Genomic DNA, 19,297 nt, shown 5'->3' on the forward strand with positions numbered 1-19,297 from the left:
ACAGGGCCTGGCATGTATTCATATGCATAAAGTGCGTGTTGGCCTTCCAGCAAATGCCTTGAGTACAGGGCATCTCCCACTAGAGGGCAGGAGAAGCTCAGGTTACTAGACCTAGGACTAGGTCTGTGTTTTCTTTTTCTCTTCCCTGCCTCCCTTTCTCCCGTTTCTTTTTTTTCTCTTCTCTTCTCTTCTCTTCTCTTCTCTTCTCTTCTCTTCTCTTCTCTTCTCTTCTCTTCTCTTCTCTTCTCTTCTCTTCTCTTCTTCCTTCCTTTCCTTCCTTCCTTCCTTCCTTCCTTCCTTCCTTCCTTCCTTCCTTTCTTTCTTTCTTTCTTTCTTTCTTTCTTTCTTTCTTTCTTTCTTTCTTTCTTTCTTTCTTTCTTTCTTTCTTTCTCTCTCTTTATCTTCCTTCCTTCCTTTTTCCCTCCTCTTTCTTTCCTTCCCTCTTTCTCTCTTTCTCCCTCTTTCTCTCTTTCTTTCTCTTTCTATCTTTCTTTCTCTCTATCTTCCTCTCTCTCCCTCCCTCCCCCTTCCTTCCTTTCCTTCCTTCCTTCCTTCCTTCCTTCCTTCCTTCCTTCCTTCCTTCCTTCCTTCCTTCTTTCTTTCTTTCTTTCTTTCTTTCTTTCTTTCTTTCTTTCTTTCTTTCTTTCTTTCTTTCTTCCTTTCTCTCTCTTTATCTTCCTTCCTTCCTTTTTTCCTCCTCTTTCTTTCCTTCCCTCTTTCTCTCTTTCTCCCTCTTTCTCTCTTTCTCTTTCCATCTTTCTTTCTTTCTCTCTCTCTATCTTCCTCTCTCTCCCTCCCTCCCTCTCCCCCGTCTCTCTCTCTCTCTCCCAGATCTTGTATTGCACTGGTTTAGAGAACTTCCAATAAAGAAATTCCTTCTACCAAAGAGGATCAAAACCAATTCTGCAATTTATGCCCTAGAAGAATTGCCTGGGGACATAAAGTTTAAGTCAACGGTCCACCTTCACAGCATGTGTGAGAGGTGGGCCAGGTCTTTCTGACTCTGAGGTCAGGTCTCTCTCTAACCCATCATCATACTGCCTTCTCAAGCCTTGAATTTAAAAGTTGATGGTAGAAAATGATGGGGAGAAAAGAATTAGAGTTATCAAAATGGAATCACAAAAACTAGACATTATCTACTTTCATTTATAGAGATATAGAAATCGAAGCCCATTAATGCTGAATGACTTCCTACAAGGAGTCTGTGGCAGCATTAAAGACTAGAATCCAGGATTCCTGAATTCTTCAGAATAACCAAAGGTAACTAACTAGTTGACCTCATAGAGTCATAAAATCTCGGAATAGGAAAGAACTTCAGAAATGATTTAGTCTAATTCATAAATATCTGAGCAGGAATTCTTTTCATCTCCCTGAGATCCAAATGTGATGGAATATAAAGCCAGAGAGTAAGGTTGAACATAAAGAAGATCTGATTAATTGTCAAGGTTGGACAGCTCTAGTATATGTAATCAAGGGAGGTTGAAGAATCACCTTCCTTCCCTTCACCTGACCTGGCAGGAGAATGAAGGAGATGGAGGCTCCCCTATTGTCTGAGAACCCAGTGATTCCCATAACTCCTAGCCCTTCTGAAGGTGATCCTCCCCAAATACATGTATGGCATTTGGTACTTCTAGATGTTTCCTAGATGTTCTGAATGATCTCTTTTTTGAGAGTTCTCCAGTCCTCCAATTGCAATCATAAAAGGGCTTTATTGGTCAGGATAGCTACCAATCATGCTTTGCCAATAGTACAATGTCCTTTATATGGATGCCATGGAATTTACATGCAGATGGTTTCTGGGGAGCACTGGGGTGGGGGACAGTACTTGCCCCCTCACTCAGAAGCTCCCTGACCAAAATGAGCAGGTTGTTTGGCTTTTGCAGGATTCAGGGCCTGGGGCCAAGAATATAATCTGGAAATCCCTCTTATTTTATAAGTGAAATTTGAAAACAGACACCATGTATGGTGGTAGTGGTGGTCATGGGGAGATATTGAAGGGGACTATGTAGGAAACTAACATCAGACTAGGTTTCATTGGCTGTACCCTGGTAATAGGCAGCTTAGGGAATCTTCACTCCAAATATTGTCCCATTATCTAAGCCTCACAGGAGAGAAAGAAACATCATAAAAGAGAGGAAGCAGGAGAAAGGGGGTGATGAAGAGCTGGACAAGTATATCCATGCTGGAATGGAAAGAAATTGCTAACTGTATTCTCCACCCCAAACCAGACATCTTCAGTAATGAGGGCAGCCCAGAGATGCCAAGCCTGGTCAAGATTTGGCAGGCTGGCTTGGGCACAATGAGCCCTGATGAGCACTTCCAGATCTAGCACATTTCTCCCAAGCCCTAGGATGAACCAACTAACATGAATTCCCCTTCTCTTCTCAGGAAGCCCTGCAGATGGGCAGCAAAGAGGAGAAGATGGTTTAGTCTTTTTTTCGGATCTCTAGAAGGAATCTGAGAAGTAGGGTTCAATCTAACCCAAATCCCCTGACCTCTGACCTGAGAACACAGCCAATGTGGTCTGCTGAGTTTTCTGTTCCCCGTCAGGTCTTAAAATATTCAAAGAAAGAGACAAATCATTTTTATGCTTCATTCCTTCAGGAACCAATTCTTTAAAACCCCTTCCACGGTCCTTCCTGTAGATTATCTTTTTCCTACTACTGGTCTAATGGCAGAGAAGGACATTGAAAGCAGAGAAAGGGATGTAACTGCTGAAGTCTGTGAAGTCAGGGGATTTATTAGCTGATTTCTCAGTTTACCTGAGGGGCTGGACAAAACCTGTGGGTCTCATGAACCCTGATCATGAGTGGAAACTGGTCTTCTCTGAGTCAGATAACCTCTGTCCAATTATGAAAAGCTGAATGTAAAGCTAAGGTAAATAAATGCCTTTCAGCAGACCAGGTAAATTGCTAGAAACCCAGGCCATTTGGGAGATGGGACTTCTGGATATTAATGACACCCAGTATGATGTTTTCCAAGGGGTAGAGTTGGAAAGGAGTATGATTCTTTCTTCCCACTTCTGAAGCAGTGTAGATTTCCCTATAGTCCACAGAGCAAATGTTCATGCACCCTTGGGTTGTCTGCATTGCAGCAGAGAGTCTGAAATATGGAAGAGGCTTCTATAGAGAAAAGGTTTTGGGGATTGTGGGGAAACTCAGAGAAGGGAAGTAGGCAGAAGGTATATTCTGAACTACATCTTCTAGTGGGGCCCCAGAGTTATTGCAAAGGAAGTTCTGTCTATGAGCAGAGGCAATGTCAAAGGTTGTTCATGGAAAGAGGATCAGAATGGAACCAGGTAGGGAATGCTAGTTATCTCAAGTTTTTCCTTGAAAAAGCTTTGGAATGATTGTTTTCTACTTCCTGAGAAGGCCTAGAGTACCAACTGATTGGCTGGGGTAGTGTGTATTCAACAGGAAGGATTAACCAACATCTACCCAATATAAGAGATTTGTTTTCATGATCCTGGACCCCTGAGTTTAGCTTTGAAAGGGTACAAATTTGGGGGAATTAGTGATGATGACATCATTCAGCTCTCCCACCAATTTCTGGCCCTTTCAAAGGGATGACTTCCTCATGAGATCACCAGGTATGTGCCTAAATCCAGTGTCCCCTTCCTGTCCCCCACCCCCAGTAATCTAATTTTGTTTAAAAGGAGACAAAATGAATTAGTGATCCATGGGATACACATAATGGGGGTGTGACTAGGCTGGTCATCCAGCCAGCATTTGACAAGCGTGACTGCTATTAAATCACAGAGGCTGATTGCTGGTCATTGATGCCTCTGATTATGGCTACTTTTGTTTGTTTGTTATGGTGTTGGTAACCATAGGTATGGCCCTCACACTCAAATGGGGCAGTCCCGAATCTTCCAGCAAAAGCCAAACCAAACCATCAAGCCAGACAAAATGGGACAGTGAGCAACTGCTGTCATCTCTGATCAACGCGCCCTCGGCTGGGCCACTTCTCCCTCCCCTTGGGGCCCAGTGAAGGAGCTGGATCAGATCTCAATGAGGCTGGCCAGGCGAAGGCAGAGGGGAGCATCAACAGGGACGGCACTGCGCTTGATCTCATTCCCATCCAGTCTCAGCACCTGGAGCTTGGAGAAGTTCACGACATCAACCACAGTGCAGAAGCTACTGATGGAAAACTCTGTGGGGAGAAGAAAAGAGCCCCAGTTAGAGAGCAGGACAGGTTCTGAATATTTTGGATGCCTCTCCCCCTGGCCCCAGCAAGTCAAAGAGTATCTAGGAGCCTCTCTGAGACTGGTTGGGACATGCCTTTGGGCAGAACATCCAGGGATGGGCACAGGACATGGTTAATGTTGAAGGGCCCTCAGAAATCATCCACCTCCTTTGTTTTACAAAGAAAGAGACTGAGACTCACAAAGGTGAGGTGAGTTGACCAATGTCCCATAGTTATTAAGGATCAGAACCAAATTTATATTCTCAAAGCACAGGTTTGATCTCGTCACTCCCCTGCTCAAGAAGGTCTACTGGCTCCCTCTTACCTCTAGGATAAAATACTCCTCCCTGTGGCATTGAAAATACTATACAATCTGACTCTATTCTACTCTTTCAGCTTATTACAAATTATTTCCCTTTATACACTCTATGTTCTTGCGAAACATTCCAAATTCCTCGTATCCCGTGTCCCATCCCTGTGTCTTTGCACAGGCTGCCCTGTCATAGAATGTCCAGGCTTGTCATAGAATGCCTAGCTTCCTTACAGTCTCAGCTTGTCCCACTTCTTACTGAGGCCTTCCTGATTCCTGCTAGTGCCCTCCCTCCCAATTCCTCGGTTATTTACTTCGTGTATATTTTGTATCTTCCATATGTTAGAATTGCTTCTCCAAACTGAATGCAAGTTCCTTGAGGGTAAAAGCTATTGTCTTTTTAGTGCCTACATGGAGTAAGTGCTTACTAAAATGCTTATTGAATGAATGAACCAAGGCTAGAGCCGGGGGTCACTTGTAGACTATAGGTTAAAGCTCTATTCACCATAACTATAACTTGTTTTTATTTTTATTTTTTTAATGTGGAATGCTTCAAGAATTTGTGTGTTATCCTTATGCAAGGGCCGTGCTAATCTTTTCTGTGTTGTTCCAATTTTAGTGTATGTGCTGTCAAAGTTCTCACTATGACCATTACTTTTAGTCTGGGGGATTAATGTGCACTGACTGATATCCGTACGGTGTAAAGTTAGGTGCAAGAACTCTGAGGCTTGTTAGCTCAGTATACTCTTTCAACTTCTGAAAAATGGAGAAAGGAGTGAGCACACCCTCTGATGGTGCAGACCTGAGCTCCAAAGTCTGCAGGCCACAAGTGAAGTACATACACACTTCACAATCTTAGAGATTCTGGCAAGCCAGGGATAGCATCTTTGCTCATCTGTCATCAGCATGGAACAGAGAGGGCAGCAAACAGCAGCTTAGAGGAAAAGCTTGTGTATGGGAAACATTGGTTTTTAGCTTCTGCATAGGGAGGGAATCCCTAGGGGAACTTTAATAAGCAAGAGGGGGAATTGGAGGGATTCAGATCTCAAATCACTCTTGTCATTTTGCAGATATAGAAAGTAGCAGGAAATTAGAGGGAGGGAAGGAGATTGAGCCTAGAGACAAGTACCTCTAATCATCAGAGCTTGGGGGATATATAAAGTATGCACTATTTTTCCCACTCTGTGCTCTGCCAAAGGAGAGAAGAGAGTCTTTCATGTGAAAGAGTGAGACTCGAAAAAGCTTGAAAATCATAGACCACTCAGGGTGTGAAGGACTCAAAAGGTCAAAGAAATAATTCCTTTGCCTCTCTTAGATTTAAAAGCTCTTTACCCCTTTCCATTTTCTTTCCAATTTCTAATGATTTGTATTTGTATCCTTAGTGCTTAGGACAGTGTCTGGCATACAGTAGGTGCTTAATAAATGCTTATTGATTGATTGAGTGAAGAAGGGTCTTAAAGTTCCCTTAGGAACTAAAGATTCCAGGATTTCAATTCAATAAACATTTATTAAGAACTTGTGACTTGCCAGGCACCGTGCTAAGTGCTGGGAATACAAATAAGAAAAAGAGACAGTCCCTATCCTCAAGGAGCTTACAATCTAATGGAGAAAGATGGGATAGTGTAGAAGATTCCTTAGAGATTATTCTAGTCTCTAATTTTACAGAACCCCAGCAAGTCAAGAAACTTGCCCAGAGTCCCATAGACAGTGACAGGGCAAGGACTAGAATCAAGGTCTGCTTTTGAGTGCAGTGTATTTTCTATTATACCAGATGGTCTCCCCTAGTTCAAAATCTAATCAACCCCAATAACAAATCAACTCTGAAGGTTTCACTTTAGTCATTTTCTATATAGTTTGATCCCATTCTCTCTGGCTGGCCTCAGTTGGACCAAATGATCTTGCCCTCCTAGCACACTTTCTGTTTTGAATAAATCTGTCGGCCCTCTGTGTTAGTGGTCCTATGGGGAAGAGCCAAGCCTAGGTTCCATTGCTGGCTAGTGTTCTAATGACCTTGAAAAGCTGCCTTCATAGCCCCTTAAGTGGAATGGAGTATGTAGGTATGGGGGAAAATGACTGTGGACCTTCCCTTTAGTTGATCTTCAAGATGTTACCTGTCAAATGTGGGCTGGTCTTTGTGTAAGCAGTGCCTGCATCCCTGATGGGAACCTGATCTTTGGGTCATCCCACAACTGCTTTTTCAGGTTTATCCCCTGTCCCCCCCCTCCTCCAGATAGCAGGGACCTTCCCTGGTCTTTAAGGGTAGTGGAGAGTTTTTAGTTTGGGTGCTGGAAAGTGAAGCATGGTGATGTAGATGGAGCATAGTCTCAGAATCAGAAAGGTCTGAGTTCAAATCCTACCTCAGATACTTATTAGCCATGTGACCTTGAGTATGTCAGTTAAGCTTTATGTGACCATTTCTTCATCTGTAAATGACGGAATTAGTACTCATAGGTCCTTTCCAGCTCTAAATTTGTGATTCAATTATATCCCTGTGATATAGAAGGAGAATGGCATTGTTGTTGTTAAATAATTTCAGTTGTGTCTGACTTTTTGTGACCCCATTTGGGGTTTTCTTGGCAGAGACACTGGAGTGGTTTGCCATTTCCTTCTCCAGCTCATTTTATAGGTGAGGAAACTGAGGCAAACAGGGTTAAGTGACTTGCCCAGGGTCATACAGCTAGCAAGTGAAGAAGTAAGTCTTCCTGATTAAAAAGATCTGCATTCTGACCATAAATCTGCTATCAACTGTGTGACCCTGGAAAAATCAATCCCCTTCTCTGGGCTTCAGTTTCCTTATCTGTCAAAATCAAGAGGTTGAACTGTAAAATCTAAGGCCCTTTCAGTTTTAACATTCTGTGAATTTGGGAGAAGGAAAATGAAGATTGGTGACCTTGAAAGAAACCATTGGAGAGCAAAAGTGAAAATAGTTGGGAGAGGAGAATTAATAGGCTTAATATCCATAAAGGGTTATTTTTGATCCCCATGAATAGGCCAGGAGAAGAAGAGCTGAAGCTGCAGCCCAAGAGCATGGGATCCTGGATTTAGAATGGAAGTCCATCCCTTATCCCCATTTTACAGATAAGGAAACTGAGGCACAGAGAGGTTGACTGGCCTGGGGATAAATATAGATAGTAAATGTTTGAAGTGGGATTTGAACCCGGGTTTTCCTCACTTTAGAAACTATAATACGTGGCTTCTGAACATGTACTGAGACATAAATAAGAATTTCCAGACTACTGAAGTTGTTCCAGACCCTGGAAAGAGTTACTGGGGAGGCTGGAAAATATCCTTTCCCAGAGATCTTCCAGAAAGTAGTGGCATAATCTGAAATTATTTTTGTGGACTCCCCTCTGGGGACAGGAGGATGATTGGTATGACCTTTGGAGAGCTCCTGTGCTCACAGAACAGAGAAGATAGTACAGGAGAGGAGCTGTCTTCATCTTGGCTAAAGGCCTTCACTGGGAGTAGGAGGAGCTAGGGGAGGGTGGCTCAAACCAACCTCTACTCCCAGTCCAGTCTGGAACTGGGCTTGAGGCTTAGTAATAGATTCTCTGTCCCAGACCTGGGGGGCCTCAGGTAGGAATGCTTTGTCAAGATGCCCAGACTGTGCTAACCACCTGGGCTGCAGATGTTTATATACATACGTGCGCACACGTAGATCGGCCCATATTTATGTGCATGGCGCCTGCAGATTCCTTTCCACACACTGGACATGCCGAGCCCCTCTATTTAGCTCTAAGGAATGATGATGAATAGGACAGGGCTTCTGCTCAGAGACAGTGGGAAGACTTTTCTCAGCCCACATTAAACACTGACCTAAGTCTTTCCAAATTCCTCCTAGTGCACCCGCCCCGCTCCAGTGGATCCCAGGGCTTTGGAATAACATTCTGAGCTGTGCTCCTCTGCTGCTGCCAAGCTGGAAAAGCTGAAGGATAAGCTGATGGAAGCAGGGGGCAGGGAGGGAGCAGCTCATCCGTCATTCGACCTTGTGCCCACTAGCTTCGAGAACTTTGATCATCCTCATTCCCCAGACTGCTGTGTTGAAAACCAGGCTCCCTGGCTAGGAGGCAAAGTCATATCATAAGGAGGACACTGTATCCAGAGTCAGAGGACCTGAGTTCAGATCCTAACCCTGCCTACTAACTTGAACAAGGCACTTCTTGTCCCTGTGCCTCAGTTTCCCCACCTTCAAAATGAGGGTATTGAACTAGGTAAGCTTTAAGCTCCCTTATAGCTCTCATCCATATTCTTCTGATCTCTAGAGAGGATAGATGAACCAGGAGAAATTGTCTCCCGCTATTATTCTGAGTCAGAGCAGGGCCAAAGAGTAGCCAACAACTCGCTGTGGGAGCCCACAGAATGAAGACAAGATTTATAAATTCTAGTCTTCCAGTCTGTGTGAGCTGGGGTAAACCCTGTCCCTTTTCTAGGCCTTGTTTTTCGCATCTTGGCAGCAGAAGAATGATACTTCTGAACCATAAGTGGGACTGAAAAGAATAAGGAATTAGGGTTATTTGGTCTGGAGAAGAGAAGGCTAGGGGTAGAGACTTAGAATTAGTCAGAGCCAGAGGGGCATTTAGAATCCAACTCCTTCCTTTTACAAAAGAAGTGTTCGATGTTGAAAGAGGATCCCAGAGGAAGTATCTGAGGCAGGATTGGGCCCCAGGTCTTCTTGACTTCAAGTTCGGTGCCCTGTTTTCTCATTACTCCCACTGTCTTTGTATGAATGGTGGTTTCCATTGATGATAAGACATATGGTACTTGGGTTTATACTGTTGGAGGGACTTGGGGAAGCAGAAAAACTTAACATAGACAGAAAGGAGAATTTCTTTGTGAGTCTCCAGAGCACCAAGAGGGTGATTTCCTTCTCTGGAGAGCTTTAAGGGACCTCTGGGTACTTAGGATAGCCTGGTCCTACCTGGAGGTAGAAGGAACAAAAATTATCCCTTCAAGCCCAAGGATAGGACGAGGGCTCCTTCCGCTCATATTTTCAAGGTGAACTCTTGAGGTCATGCAGAAAACACAGAACAGGGCTCTAGTTGAGGAGTGAGAATTCCTCTTGAAAATTAATCTCTGCTAACTGTAAGGTGACCCAGTATAGCTGAATGCATGAATGCCCTGCCTTTTGCAGAATACAGCATCTTAGAAGAAAACTCCCTCGGGACAAGAAGGACCCAGGAAAAGTGAGAAGACTTTCCAGAAAACCAGCCAGGACTAGAAGCCAGTGGTGAAACTTTAAGCTTTCCCCAAAGCTCATTATCTTCTGCCGGCCCCACCAGCAGCCTCCCTTATATGTCTTTGGGACTGGAGCTCCCCTCCCTTTGGGTTTCCTGACTTCTCCAGTCTGTTTAAGAACACACAAAAAGACTAAGAGAAAAAGGCTGAACAGTCACTTTCTCTCTGAGCATTGATTGTGCAATTCTCTCCCAGCTGTGAAGGTCTTCAAAGTCCTTTGCCTGGGGCCATTAATGAGCTTTGCTTTCCCCGGGGAGAAGAGGATTTTGCTGTTAGAAGGAGGTTAAGTATTGCCCCAGTCCCTTCCAGCTGGGATTAAGATCTCAAAAGCTTTTGGTTGGGATTGGTTTATGCTAAATGTGAGGCCTCTTTAGGAAAAGGATTTGAAGTGCACCTGAGTAACCTCAATATAAAATAAATGCCTTCATTCTTTGTCTATACCAGCTGCTGTCTGAGAATGAAAGTTCTAGGAGGGCTGGATGCTGGGTCTTTTTATTTTAGTTAGGCATGGACATATGAAAGAGGAAGCTTGTTGATTTACTTGTCTTCTGCCCTTTGAGCAGGGGGCCTAGTGTCTGTGCCTTTGACCATGATAATTATAATAATAATTCACTTTTACTTCAATCTTTAAGTTTTACAAAGTGTACTAGATGTAGTGGTTAGAATTCTGGACATGGAGTCAGGAAGACTTAAAGGAAAATTTTCCTTCAGACAATTACTGTGTAAACCTGGACAAGTCATCATAATATAATTGATAGCACCTATCTCACAGTATGTTGTATGAGGTGGGTGCTATATCAAAAGAGAAAACATGTAAAATGCTTTGCAAATCTTAAAGTCCTATACAAGTGTGTATTTGTTTTATTGTTTGTATTTTATTTATTTGTGTTGTTCTTTTCCTTATAACAGCTTGTGAAGTAGTGGTACATATATTATCATCCCCTGTTTTATAGATGGGGAAGCAGGCTCTGAGAGGTGATTTAATTTTATTTATGGCTACAACGTAAGAGCTGAGGTCAGGATTTGAATCCAGAGCCCCTGATTCCTGTTGTAACCAATAAAAAACAAGTCATTCCACCTTGTGTTTTATGGGTCTGACCTATTAGAAAGACATATTTATTAATTTTTAAAGCAGTTGCTAGGAGGGATCCATACTGGATTTGCCCTATGAGGATATACTCTCTAAGTCAACCAAGGGCTGTCTGAGGGTTTTTGAAATTATCAAGGGGTTTCTAGAGAATTATAAACAGTTATCTATAATTAGAGTACCCTGCTTAAAGTGACAAGGGAAGAATGGGGGTTTATCAAGTCAAAAGACCCATTTGTAGTATTAAATGGTGACAGATCTGGGATTTATAGCCACCAGGACTCCAGGATGAGATAAGGGTGTTACAGCACACAGAGAACCAAACAAGCACAAATTATTAGACCCAACAGTTATTGTATTTTGCTCTGGTCCAAGGACCACTAACGTCTCTTGGTACCTTCTAGTATTTTGCAACATTGACCTGCAGACAATTCATCTTGGCCCACAACTAGTGGTCTGGGGAATTTGGCTACATATGACCTTAAGGCCTTTTAAATTCTCTGTATACTCTTAAGTTTGGCAAGTGGCATTCCATTTCTTCGCTCTAAATCCAGTATTCTTTCTAGTAGAGCATACCACTTGTGCTGCCTCTTCCTCCTCGAATGAATTTCCTCCTCCCCACCTAGTGCTGCCAACCAGGCAAGTGCTTCCTAGCTCTTTAAAGGGTCAATCATCCACCCAATGTGTGGGCACATGTCTGTAATCCCTGCTACCAGGGTGACTGAGGCCAGAGGAACCCTTGAGCAAGAGTTCAGAGCAATAGTGAGTTAAACCAATCAGATGCCTACACTAAATCTAGCACCAATATGGTGAGCCCTTGGTGGTGGTTTTGGTGGTGGGGGATTTCCAGTCTGTTCTAAGGAGGGGCAAACCAGCACAGACAGAAAACAGAGCATGTGGAAACTCCCATGCCCAATGGGTACTAGGACTCGTCCCATAAGAGGCCACTAAGTTTTCAGCTTGTGCAAGAAAGGGAAACTCAATCTCAAAACAAACAAAAAATGCCAGTCATCCCTGCTTCTCATCCCCAAGGTCTCACCATTGATCCGATTGCCTTGAAGATAGAGATTCTCTAGGTTGGTATTGACTGGAGGTATCTTCTGCAGTTGGTTGTAGGAGAGGTCAAGCTCAAGGAGGCTGCTGGCATTGAAGGTATTGGTGGACAGCCCATTGTTGGTAAGACTGTTGTGAGACAGTCGCACGTAGAGCAACTTAGGTGACCCCCGGAAATAACTGTCTGGAACTGTGTAGACATTGTTGTGCTCGAGGTACAGCTGTTCCAGAGCTGCAGGCAGGCCGTCTGGCAGCCTCCGGAGGTGGTTATAGCTCAGGTCCAGCATGATCAGAGATCGGAGGCCCCTCATTGCAGTCCCCACTTCTTGGATCTCATTGTGCTGGAGGTACAGGGCTGTCAGGTTCTCCAACCCCTCCAGAGCATTGTTGGGAACTCGGGAGATTTGGTTGTGGTCCAGATGGAGCTCTCTCAGGGATCTGGGCAGGGGGCCAGGCATCCGGGTCAGGTTGTTGTGGTCCAAGTACAGCCTCTCTAGGTGCTTCAGCTTGGAGAAGACCTTTCTCCCCACTTTATCACTGGTGATCTGGTTGCCATGGAGAGCGATCCAGAGTAGTCCAGTGGCATTGTCAAAGACAGCTTCCTGAATGGCTGAAATCTGGTTGTTCTGGAAATAGACATACTTCATTCGAGAAGGGACAAAAGGCAGGTACTTGAGGTTTCTGTTGTCACAATACATAGCAGTGGGGAAGGTGGGAGGACAGTCACATTCTTGGGGGCAATCACGGGGATCCGGGGGAGGCTGGCTGCCATAGGCATAGGCAGGACCTTCTTCCACTCCATAAGGATAGGGCTCGTAAGGCTCATAAGGGTCGTAGGGATCATAATATGTCGACTGCTGGCTTCGGAGATAGTGGAACCACCAATGAGTGTCATCTTCATACTGGGCCCAGGAGATGGAGCAAAGCCCAGCCAGAAGCAGTAGGGATACCCACTGCATTTTGTCTCTGGTACCTGTCAGAGGAGAGAGGACAGAGTGAGCAGGTATGTCGATATTATTTGCTATAGTGTCTTTTATTTTTCGATTAACAAGCTCTCGTTTCCTTTCCCTCCCCACTTCCTCCTCCTCCCCTCCACCCACAGGGAGGTGGGGGAAGATAAACAAAACCCTTGTAACAAATATGATAGTCAAGCAAAGTAAACTTCCATATTGGCCATGTCCAAAGATATGTGTCTCCTTCTGCATGTTTGTCTATTAGCTCTCTGTCAGGAAGCTGGTGGCATACTTTATTATTGGTCCTCTGGAACCATGCTTGATCAAAGTTCTAACATCTGTAGCCAGGTAGGGGTAGCTTCTGTCTGTCTGTCCGTCTATCTGTCTTCATCAGAGTAGATGCATATTGCAGTCAGGGACTATTCTCTCTTTCTAAGACTGAGGTTCCTCAAGGGTAGAGACCAGGTCTCCTCCGTCAGACTAAAAGTCAGTCAGTCAGTCAATAAACATTCATTAAGTACCTACTATGTGTCAGATACTGTGATAAGGGATGAAGATACAAAAAGAGGCAAAAGAAAGTCACTGTCCTCAAAGAGCTCATAGTTTAAGGGGGAAGACAATGAGCAAACAAATATGTAAAAACAAGTTATTATAGGAAAAATAGGAAATAATTAAGAGAGGGAAGGAATTAGGATTAAGAGAGGTTGGGAAAGCTTTCCTGTAGAAGATGGGATTTTAGTTGGGACTTAAAAGGAAGCCAGAGAAGGCAGGAGATGGAGATGAGGAGGGAGCCAGATTCCTTGAGGGAAGTTACTAGAACAGACCAAATGTTCTGTCAGATTGAAAACTCTCAGAGGGCAGGAGCTGGGGTTTGATTCTACCAGGATCTTGCTGCTCTGGATATCAGACAAACCATTGGTCCTCCCCAAGCCTTGACTTCCTCCTCTGTAAGAATAAGGAGTTCTATGGCCCCTACACATCCTGTTTTTATCTGGCTTTGGTCCCAGTAACTCCACACAGGCTTCTGCACTGAGGGCCCCAAAGGGTAGGCAGAGTGTTGACCACCTTAGAGGGTGAGTTAGGAGACCAGGTTCTTCTCCTGATGGCCACAGAGTATGATTCTTCCAGGTTGAGAGTCACCTTGAAATTGGACCCTGAAGTCTGGGGAACCTTTGGAGCCTTTAGGACCCTGCAAATTATGTTGGGTCAGGCATGAGTACTCCAGAGCTGAGCTAGCCCCCAATGTAGTCCTAAGACAATGACATATTTCCGGATGAGGCCCTGTCTGAGGCTTCAAAGCCTTCTGGGGTTTGTCTAGATGCCTAAGTATACCTTGGAGTGATTTGAAATGTCTGAAGGGGCATGGAGTGCCTCCCTCCTATGGGGAGTAATCTGGATCTCCAGGGCAAAGTCTAGGTACACATAGCAGGTTGGGGGTTTCTTAAACCCAAACCACCTCAAGCTGTGGAATGAGATTCCTTTCCTGATTTCCCTCCCTAGGTTTTCCAACAGTCTACAAGGTGCTGCTGCTGAGAAAATTCCTTTGATTAGCAGCTTGTGGGGTGACAGAGGGAAGGACCAATAGGGAACCAAGAGAATGGTTTCGAGCTTAGGACTCTGGCTGTAAGGTTTGGTGCTTGGCTTTCTGGTGCACATGATGAGGTCATAGAGTATGAACTGAATGTAGTCCTTGTCCTCTATGTGTCTAGTAATGTGTTGGCATTCCCCCCCCCCCCAGTGACATGGCCTTAGGGCCATCAGGACCCAAAGAAAAGGGACAGAGGATGGAGAAAAGTGTGAAGGGAATTGGCTTCAAGCATCATCTCATTGTAAATGGTAACCAGTGATTTGGGTTTGGTTTCAGAGGGCCTGGGTTCAAATCCTGGCTCATTTACTACTTGTATGACCTCAAACCAGCTACTTCGCCTCTCTGGGCCTCTTTTTCCTCATCTGTAAATGAATGGGTTGTCCTGGATTATCTCTTCCAGCTCTAAATTTAAGATCCTCCAACTATTCCCAGGCTCTTCCAGGTAGTTACAGCCTGCCAGCCTTCTGACATCACCTCTTTTCCAATCCACCCATTTCTTGCCAAGCTACCTGTCTGGCAGAGATGATCTAGGAATGTCATTTCTCTCCAGAGGGCACCGAATGTTGGCACCTAAGCTGCTAGGCCCCATGCCTAGATCACCCATGGCGCCACACGGCCCATTGCCACCACGCTAACCGCAGTGATTGGACAAGAATATTGAATTAGGAGAGCTTGGTGGGGAGAGAAGGCATGTCACCTTTTAGGAAGGCCTGTAGGCGAGGAAGATGGGCATCCAGGGGAGGCATGCAAAGTAGAGTTAAACCATGATCTCATTTATTCCAGCCAGGTCCCTGCCTCACAATTGTGGGTGGAGGGTACTTTCCAGAGGGGGAGAATCAAATCCCTAGAAATGAATCCTCAACCTTCATACATACCCCAGCCCTATGTGCTCCCTGTAAGACTGGAAGGCCTCTCAGAATAGAGATTGAGGCCTCAGGGCACTCTCATTACAACAGTTCTCTTCATTACCATTGGACTGACACTCTGACCAGGAGAAAGACAACAGTGTTAAAGGATCATAACTGGAAAGGACCACAGAGTCATTGTATCCCTTCATTTTACAGATGAGGAAACTGAGGCCCAGAGATAGGAATTAATTTGCCCAAAGTCACAGGAGTGCTAAGTGACAGAAGTAGGATTTGAATCCAGGTACCCTGACTATAAACTCAACACCTTTCTCACTGTATCATACTAGTCTCTTAGAAAAGAAAACTGAGGAAAGCACTTGGTTACATCTGCTGAAGATATAGAAGGACCCCAAATTTTGTGAGGCTTTGGGTTTGGAAGGGGGGGTACCTTCCTGGACATGACCTCTCCCTAAGCTTCTCTCTCTCTCTCTCTCTCTCTCTCTCTCTCTCTCTCTCTCTCTCTCTCTCTCTCTCTCTCTGTGTGTGTCTCTCTCCATATATATATTTAAGATCCTCCGACTATATATATAGGAGGAAATTGAGGGAGGTCTCAAAATTCTGTTCCTAGTAGCCTCCTTAGTAAGGGTCATTGAGTCCCAACAACCCCTGGGGTTGCTGGGGGAACAAGATCCCTGGCCTGTACTCAGGCAGGCTCAGGCTTTAGACAAAGAACTCTTAGTGTTCCCTAGGAGCAGACTCAGCTGCCCCACTGCTTGGGCATGTTGGCTGGCCCTTGGCTCCAGGCACAAGTGAAGATGGATGGAGCTGCCCACTGCCAACCACATATTTTTCCATGCATAACCTCTTTGCTTCTGCTGGATCAAGGTGGCTGCTTTGGGGGGGAGGGGATTTGGGGGACAGATTGGCATAGAGAAGCTTTGTCTCCGTTCCCACTTCTTCTAAACTAGGCACTTTGGTAAGAATTTGTCCTTTTTCAAGAAGCAATTTTTCTGGGGCTGGAGACCTTACTTTTCTCCTGGACAGCTCTCAGGAACCTCAGTCCATCCCTACTTTTCAGAGGCAATCTTTTCCTATTTAAGACTTAGACCTGGAATGTATGCTCAATAACAAAGGGATTATCCCCCCGAAGTTGAAGATTTGTAAGGGGAACCTGCTTACAACTGGAATTTGGGGGGAGGGGAGGGCATCACTCTTGGATGTGCTGCCTTTCCCTTCCATGGAAAATACTTTTCCTCTCTTTCTCCTTTCTCTCTTACGATCCCTCCACCTCTGCTTTCTTTTCTTTTTGTTTCTATTTCTCTCTTTTTCTGTCTATTTTTGTGCCTTTCTTTATCTCCTTTCTTGCTCTCTTTCTCATCTGTCCATCACTGAGGAATTAACATCTCCACATCTGGAGGAATAAATAAATTCATAACTAATAGCATCAGGACCCCTCACCCACATTCCTCCTAAGTCTGTCTTCAGCCCACACCTGTATCTTAGCACACAGAATTTCCTTTGGGTGCCTGACCCCCTGTAGAGTAAGCTGCAGGCACTCACAGAACTGGGGAATAGTAATGTAAAAGGAGCCAACTGTCCCATGCACTTACCCCGTTCTTCACTTTTCCATAGGTAAGAACTGCAGGAGCCCCCAAGTGGAAAAGTCAAGGCAGACACACACCAGAGGAAATCCTGCCACCCTTCTCTCCTCACCCCACCCCCACCCCACCCCTTTCTCGCTTCAGCATCCCTGGAATTGTCACCAGCGTCAGGGGCTGGGAGAGGGGATGATTCCTCCTCTGACTCATACTTCTCCTATTCCTCTTTTCCTCTCTCCCCATCAGGGATACAAAGTACCAAAAGGAGACAAAATGAATAAACTTACCTAAAGAGCTGTCTCTCTTAGAAAGCGACCACGTTCCTCCGTCTAGTCTTCTCTGGATTGGCAGACGTGTGAGTGTGAGTGTGAGTGTGTGTGTGTGTGTGTGTGTGTGTAGAAACAGAGAGAGTTGGAGTGTGTGCCGGTTTATGCCAGCCAGGGGTCCCGCCCCAAAATTCCTAATCAAATATTGTGAAGTTGGGGACTGCTGAGCTCTAATCCTGACTCCCTAAAGAACCTGCTAAAAGTTTGACTTTGAGAGAGTTTTGCAGACAAATGTGCAAAAATCTTTCTGTCGACTGGCAGCTATAAACCCACCCTCTTTCCCCTTGGTCTTTCCATTCACTTATCTTCCCTCAAAGTATTGGCAGCCCTGGGTCTCTCTCTGCTGAATGAGTTAGTGGTTGTCCCAGAAGTTGTTTGTATAGTCACTTATGAGGTGTCTGGGTTTCTCATTAAACCCAACCAGGGCAGATGCAGATGCTGGGGTGGGGAAAAAGACGGGGTTTGGGAGCAGCCCCCTTAACTCCTTCAGCCACCCACTAGTCCTTTAGTAAAACAAAGAGCCTGGATCATTTGGGGATGGACTTCAGGGTCCACTGAGAGGCAGGTCATGATTAGACCAGTGACCATAGAAGGGGGCTGATGAGGTAGCATGGACACTCAATTTGGGAGGGTCTACTTCAGTCACTTTGGGCAAATCATTTAACCTCTAGGGATGAATGTAGGTAGTAACTCTTTTTTCAGGGGAGGGGGTAAGTGGGGAGTGAGAACCTATATATTCATTGGTGCTGGCAACTCTCAGTAAGGAAATTGCCTCTACCAACACATATCAGCAACTATTTTTACAACTTACAGTCTTAGAGGATTGTCCCAGCCACTGAGACCTAAAGGGAGGGGCAGATAGGAGTCAGGACTTGAACCCAGCTCTTTCTGGCTCCATTACTTTGAACTGCCTTTTGTAAGGGTATTATCAACACTATTTTGCAGATGAAGAAACTAAAACTTGGGGGGGGGGGCGATTCACCCAAAGTTACCTAGCTAAGTTTTGGCAGAAAGAATGGAACCTAGGTTTTGTGACCCCCTACTATAGGGCACTGCATGGACTTCTGTTCCATAATAAGGAAAGAATAATGCCTTCTTAACTTTTATAGTTAGAAAGTGGCTGAAATGAGGGGCTAAATATGAAGGTGCCCTGAAGAGAAAAATGCCATGTAAGGACAATTGAGTAATGATCTAATGACCCTCTCATTTATTGCACTTTCTTCCATGTTTTTGCTTTTATTATTTTTAATACCTTGAATAAACTTACCTTCTCCTCTGCACCTGTCAAATTCCTATCCATCCTTTAAAATTCAGCTCAAACACTAGCTATTTCCCCTAACTGGTAATGATCTCCTCGTTCAAGGTTCACATGTGGCTGTAATATATCTTTCTATTTAACTTTACAAATGATATTGTGATGTATATTGTGATGATCTGTGTTGGTGTCTTAAACCTTATACATAGATTGATATGTCTTACCTAAACTTTGTGCATCCCTTAGTGTCTACCATACTGCTCTGTATGCAGTAGGTGCTTAATAAATGTTGCATGAATGAATACAAACTAAGGCTCAAAGAATCAGGGCAGCTAGGTAGCACAGTGGATGGAGCACTAGCCTAGGAGTCAGGAACACCTGAATTCAAATCTGATCTCAGACACTGATCCTGGGCAAGTCACTTAACCTTGTTTGCCTCAGTTTCTTCATTTGTAAGATGAGCTGGAGAAGGTAATGGCAAAATACTCTTGTATCTTTTTTCTTTGTTTAGTATTTTATTTTTCCCCAATTACATGTAAAACAATTTTTAACATTCATTTTTAAAACTTTGAGTTCCAAATTCTCTCCCTTTCTCCTTTTCTACCCCCCTCCTTGAGAAGGCAAGCAATTTGATATAGGTTATACATGTGTAGTCATGCAAAATATATTTCCATATTAGTCATGTTGTGAAAGAAACCAGACTAAAAAGAAACTCAAGAAAAATAATGGAAATAAAAACAAGTATGCTTCAATCTGTATTCAGACACCACCAGTTCTTTCTCTAGGGACGGGTAGCATTTTTCATCCTTAGTCCTTCACAGTTGTCTTGGATTGCTGTATTGCTGAAAATAGCTAAGTC

The 19,297-nt window shown here is 44.4% G+C and overlaps 1 protein-coding gene and 1 non-coding gene across 3 annotated transcripts; both read right to left on the reverse strand.

Annotated features, from left to right (window-relative positions):
• Positions 1-1,689: 1,689 nt before the first annotated feature.
• Positions 1,690-17,621, reverse strand: FMOD (fibromodulin). Of its 2 annotated transcripts, none has more exons than XM_069074614.1 (3): positions 17,145-17,621; positions 11,857-12,843; positions 1,690-4,152 (listed from the first exon to the last, which is right to left on the reverse strand). In XM_069074614.1, the coding sequence occupies exons 2-3, from the start codon at positions 12,827-12,829 to the stop codon at positions 4,001-4,003; spliced, it is 1,125 nt and encodes a 374-aa protein (XP_068930715.1). In that variant the 5' UTR covers positions 12,830-12,843; positions 17,145-17,621; the 3' UTR covers positions 1,690-4,000. The 2 variants fall into 2 exon arrangements, with proteins under 2 accessions (XP_068930715.1, XP_068930716.1); XM_069074615.1 differs by lacking the exon at positions 17,145-17,621 and adding an exon at positions 16,870-17,055.
• On the reverse strand, positions 5,032-5,138 carry LOC138151273 (U6 spliceosomal RNA). Its single transcript, XR_011165789.1, has one exon. It is a non-coding gene; the product is annotated as a U6 spliceosomal RNA (small nuclear RNA).
• Positions 17,622-19,297: the final 1,676 nt, after the last annotated feature.

This window comes from Petaurus breviceps, unplaced genomic scaffold, assembly GCF_028583685.1.
Source record: "Petaurus breviceps papuanus isolate PSGF00001 unplaced genomic scaffold, PetGlider_PUasm1.0 90895, whole genome shotgun sequence".
Classification (NCBI taxonomy): domain Eukaryota; kingdom Metazoa; phylum Chordata; class Mammalia; order Diprotodontia; family Petauridae; genus Petaurus; species Petaurus breviceps.

Bases quoted from the DNA above. Each gene is read 5' to 3' on its own strand.
- FMOD (XM_069074614.1), bottom strand. From the start codon at position 12,829: ATGCAGTGGGTATCCCTACTGCTTCTGGCTGGGCTTTGCTCCATCTCC. The intron at 4,153-11,856 runs GTGAGACCTTGG...TTCTCCCCACAG, and splicing joins TCAAGGCAATCGGATCAATG to AGTTTTCCATCAGTAGCTTC.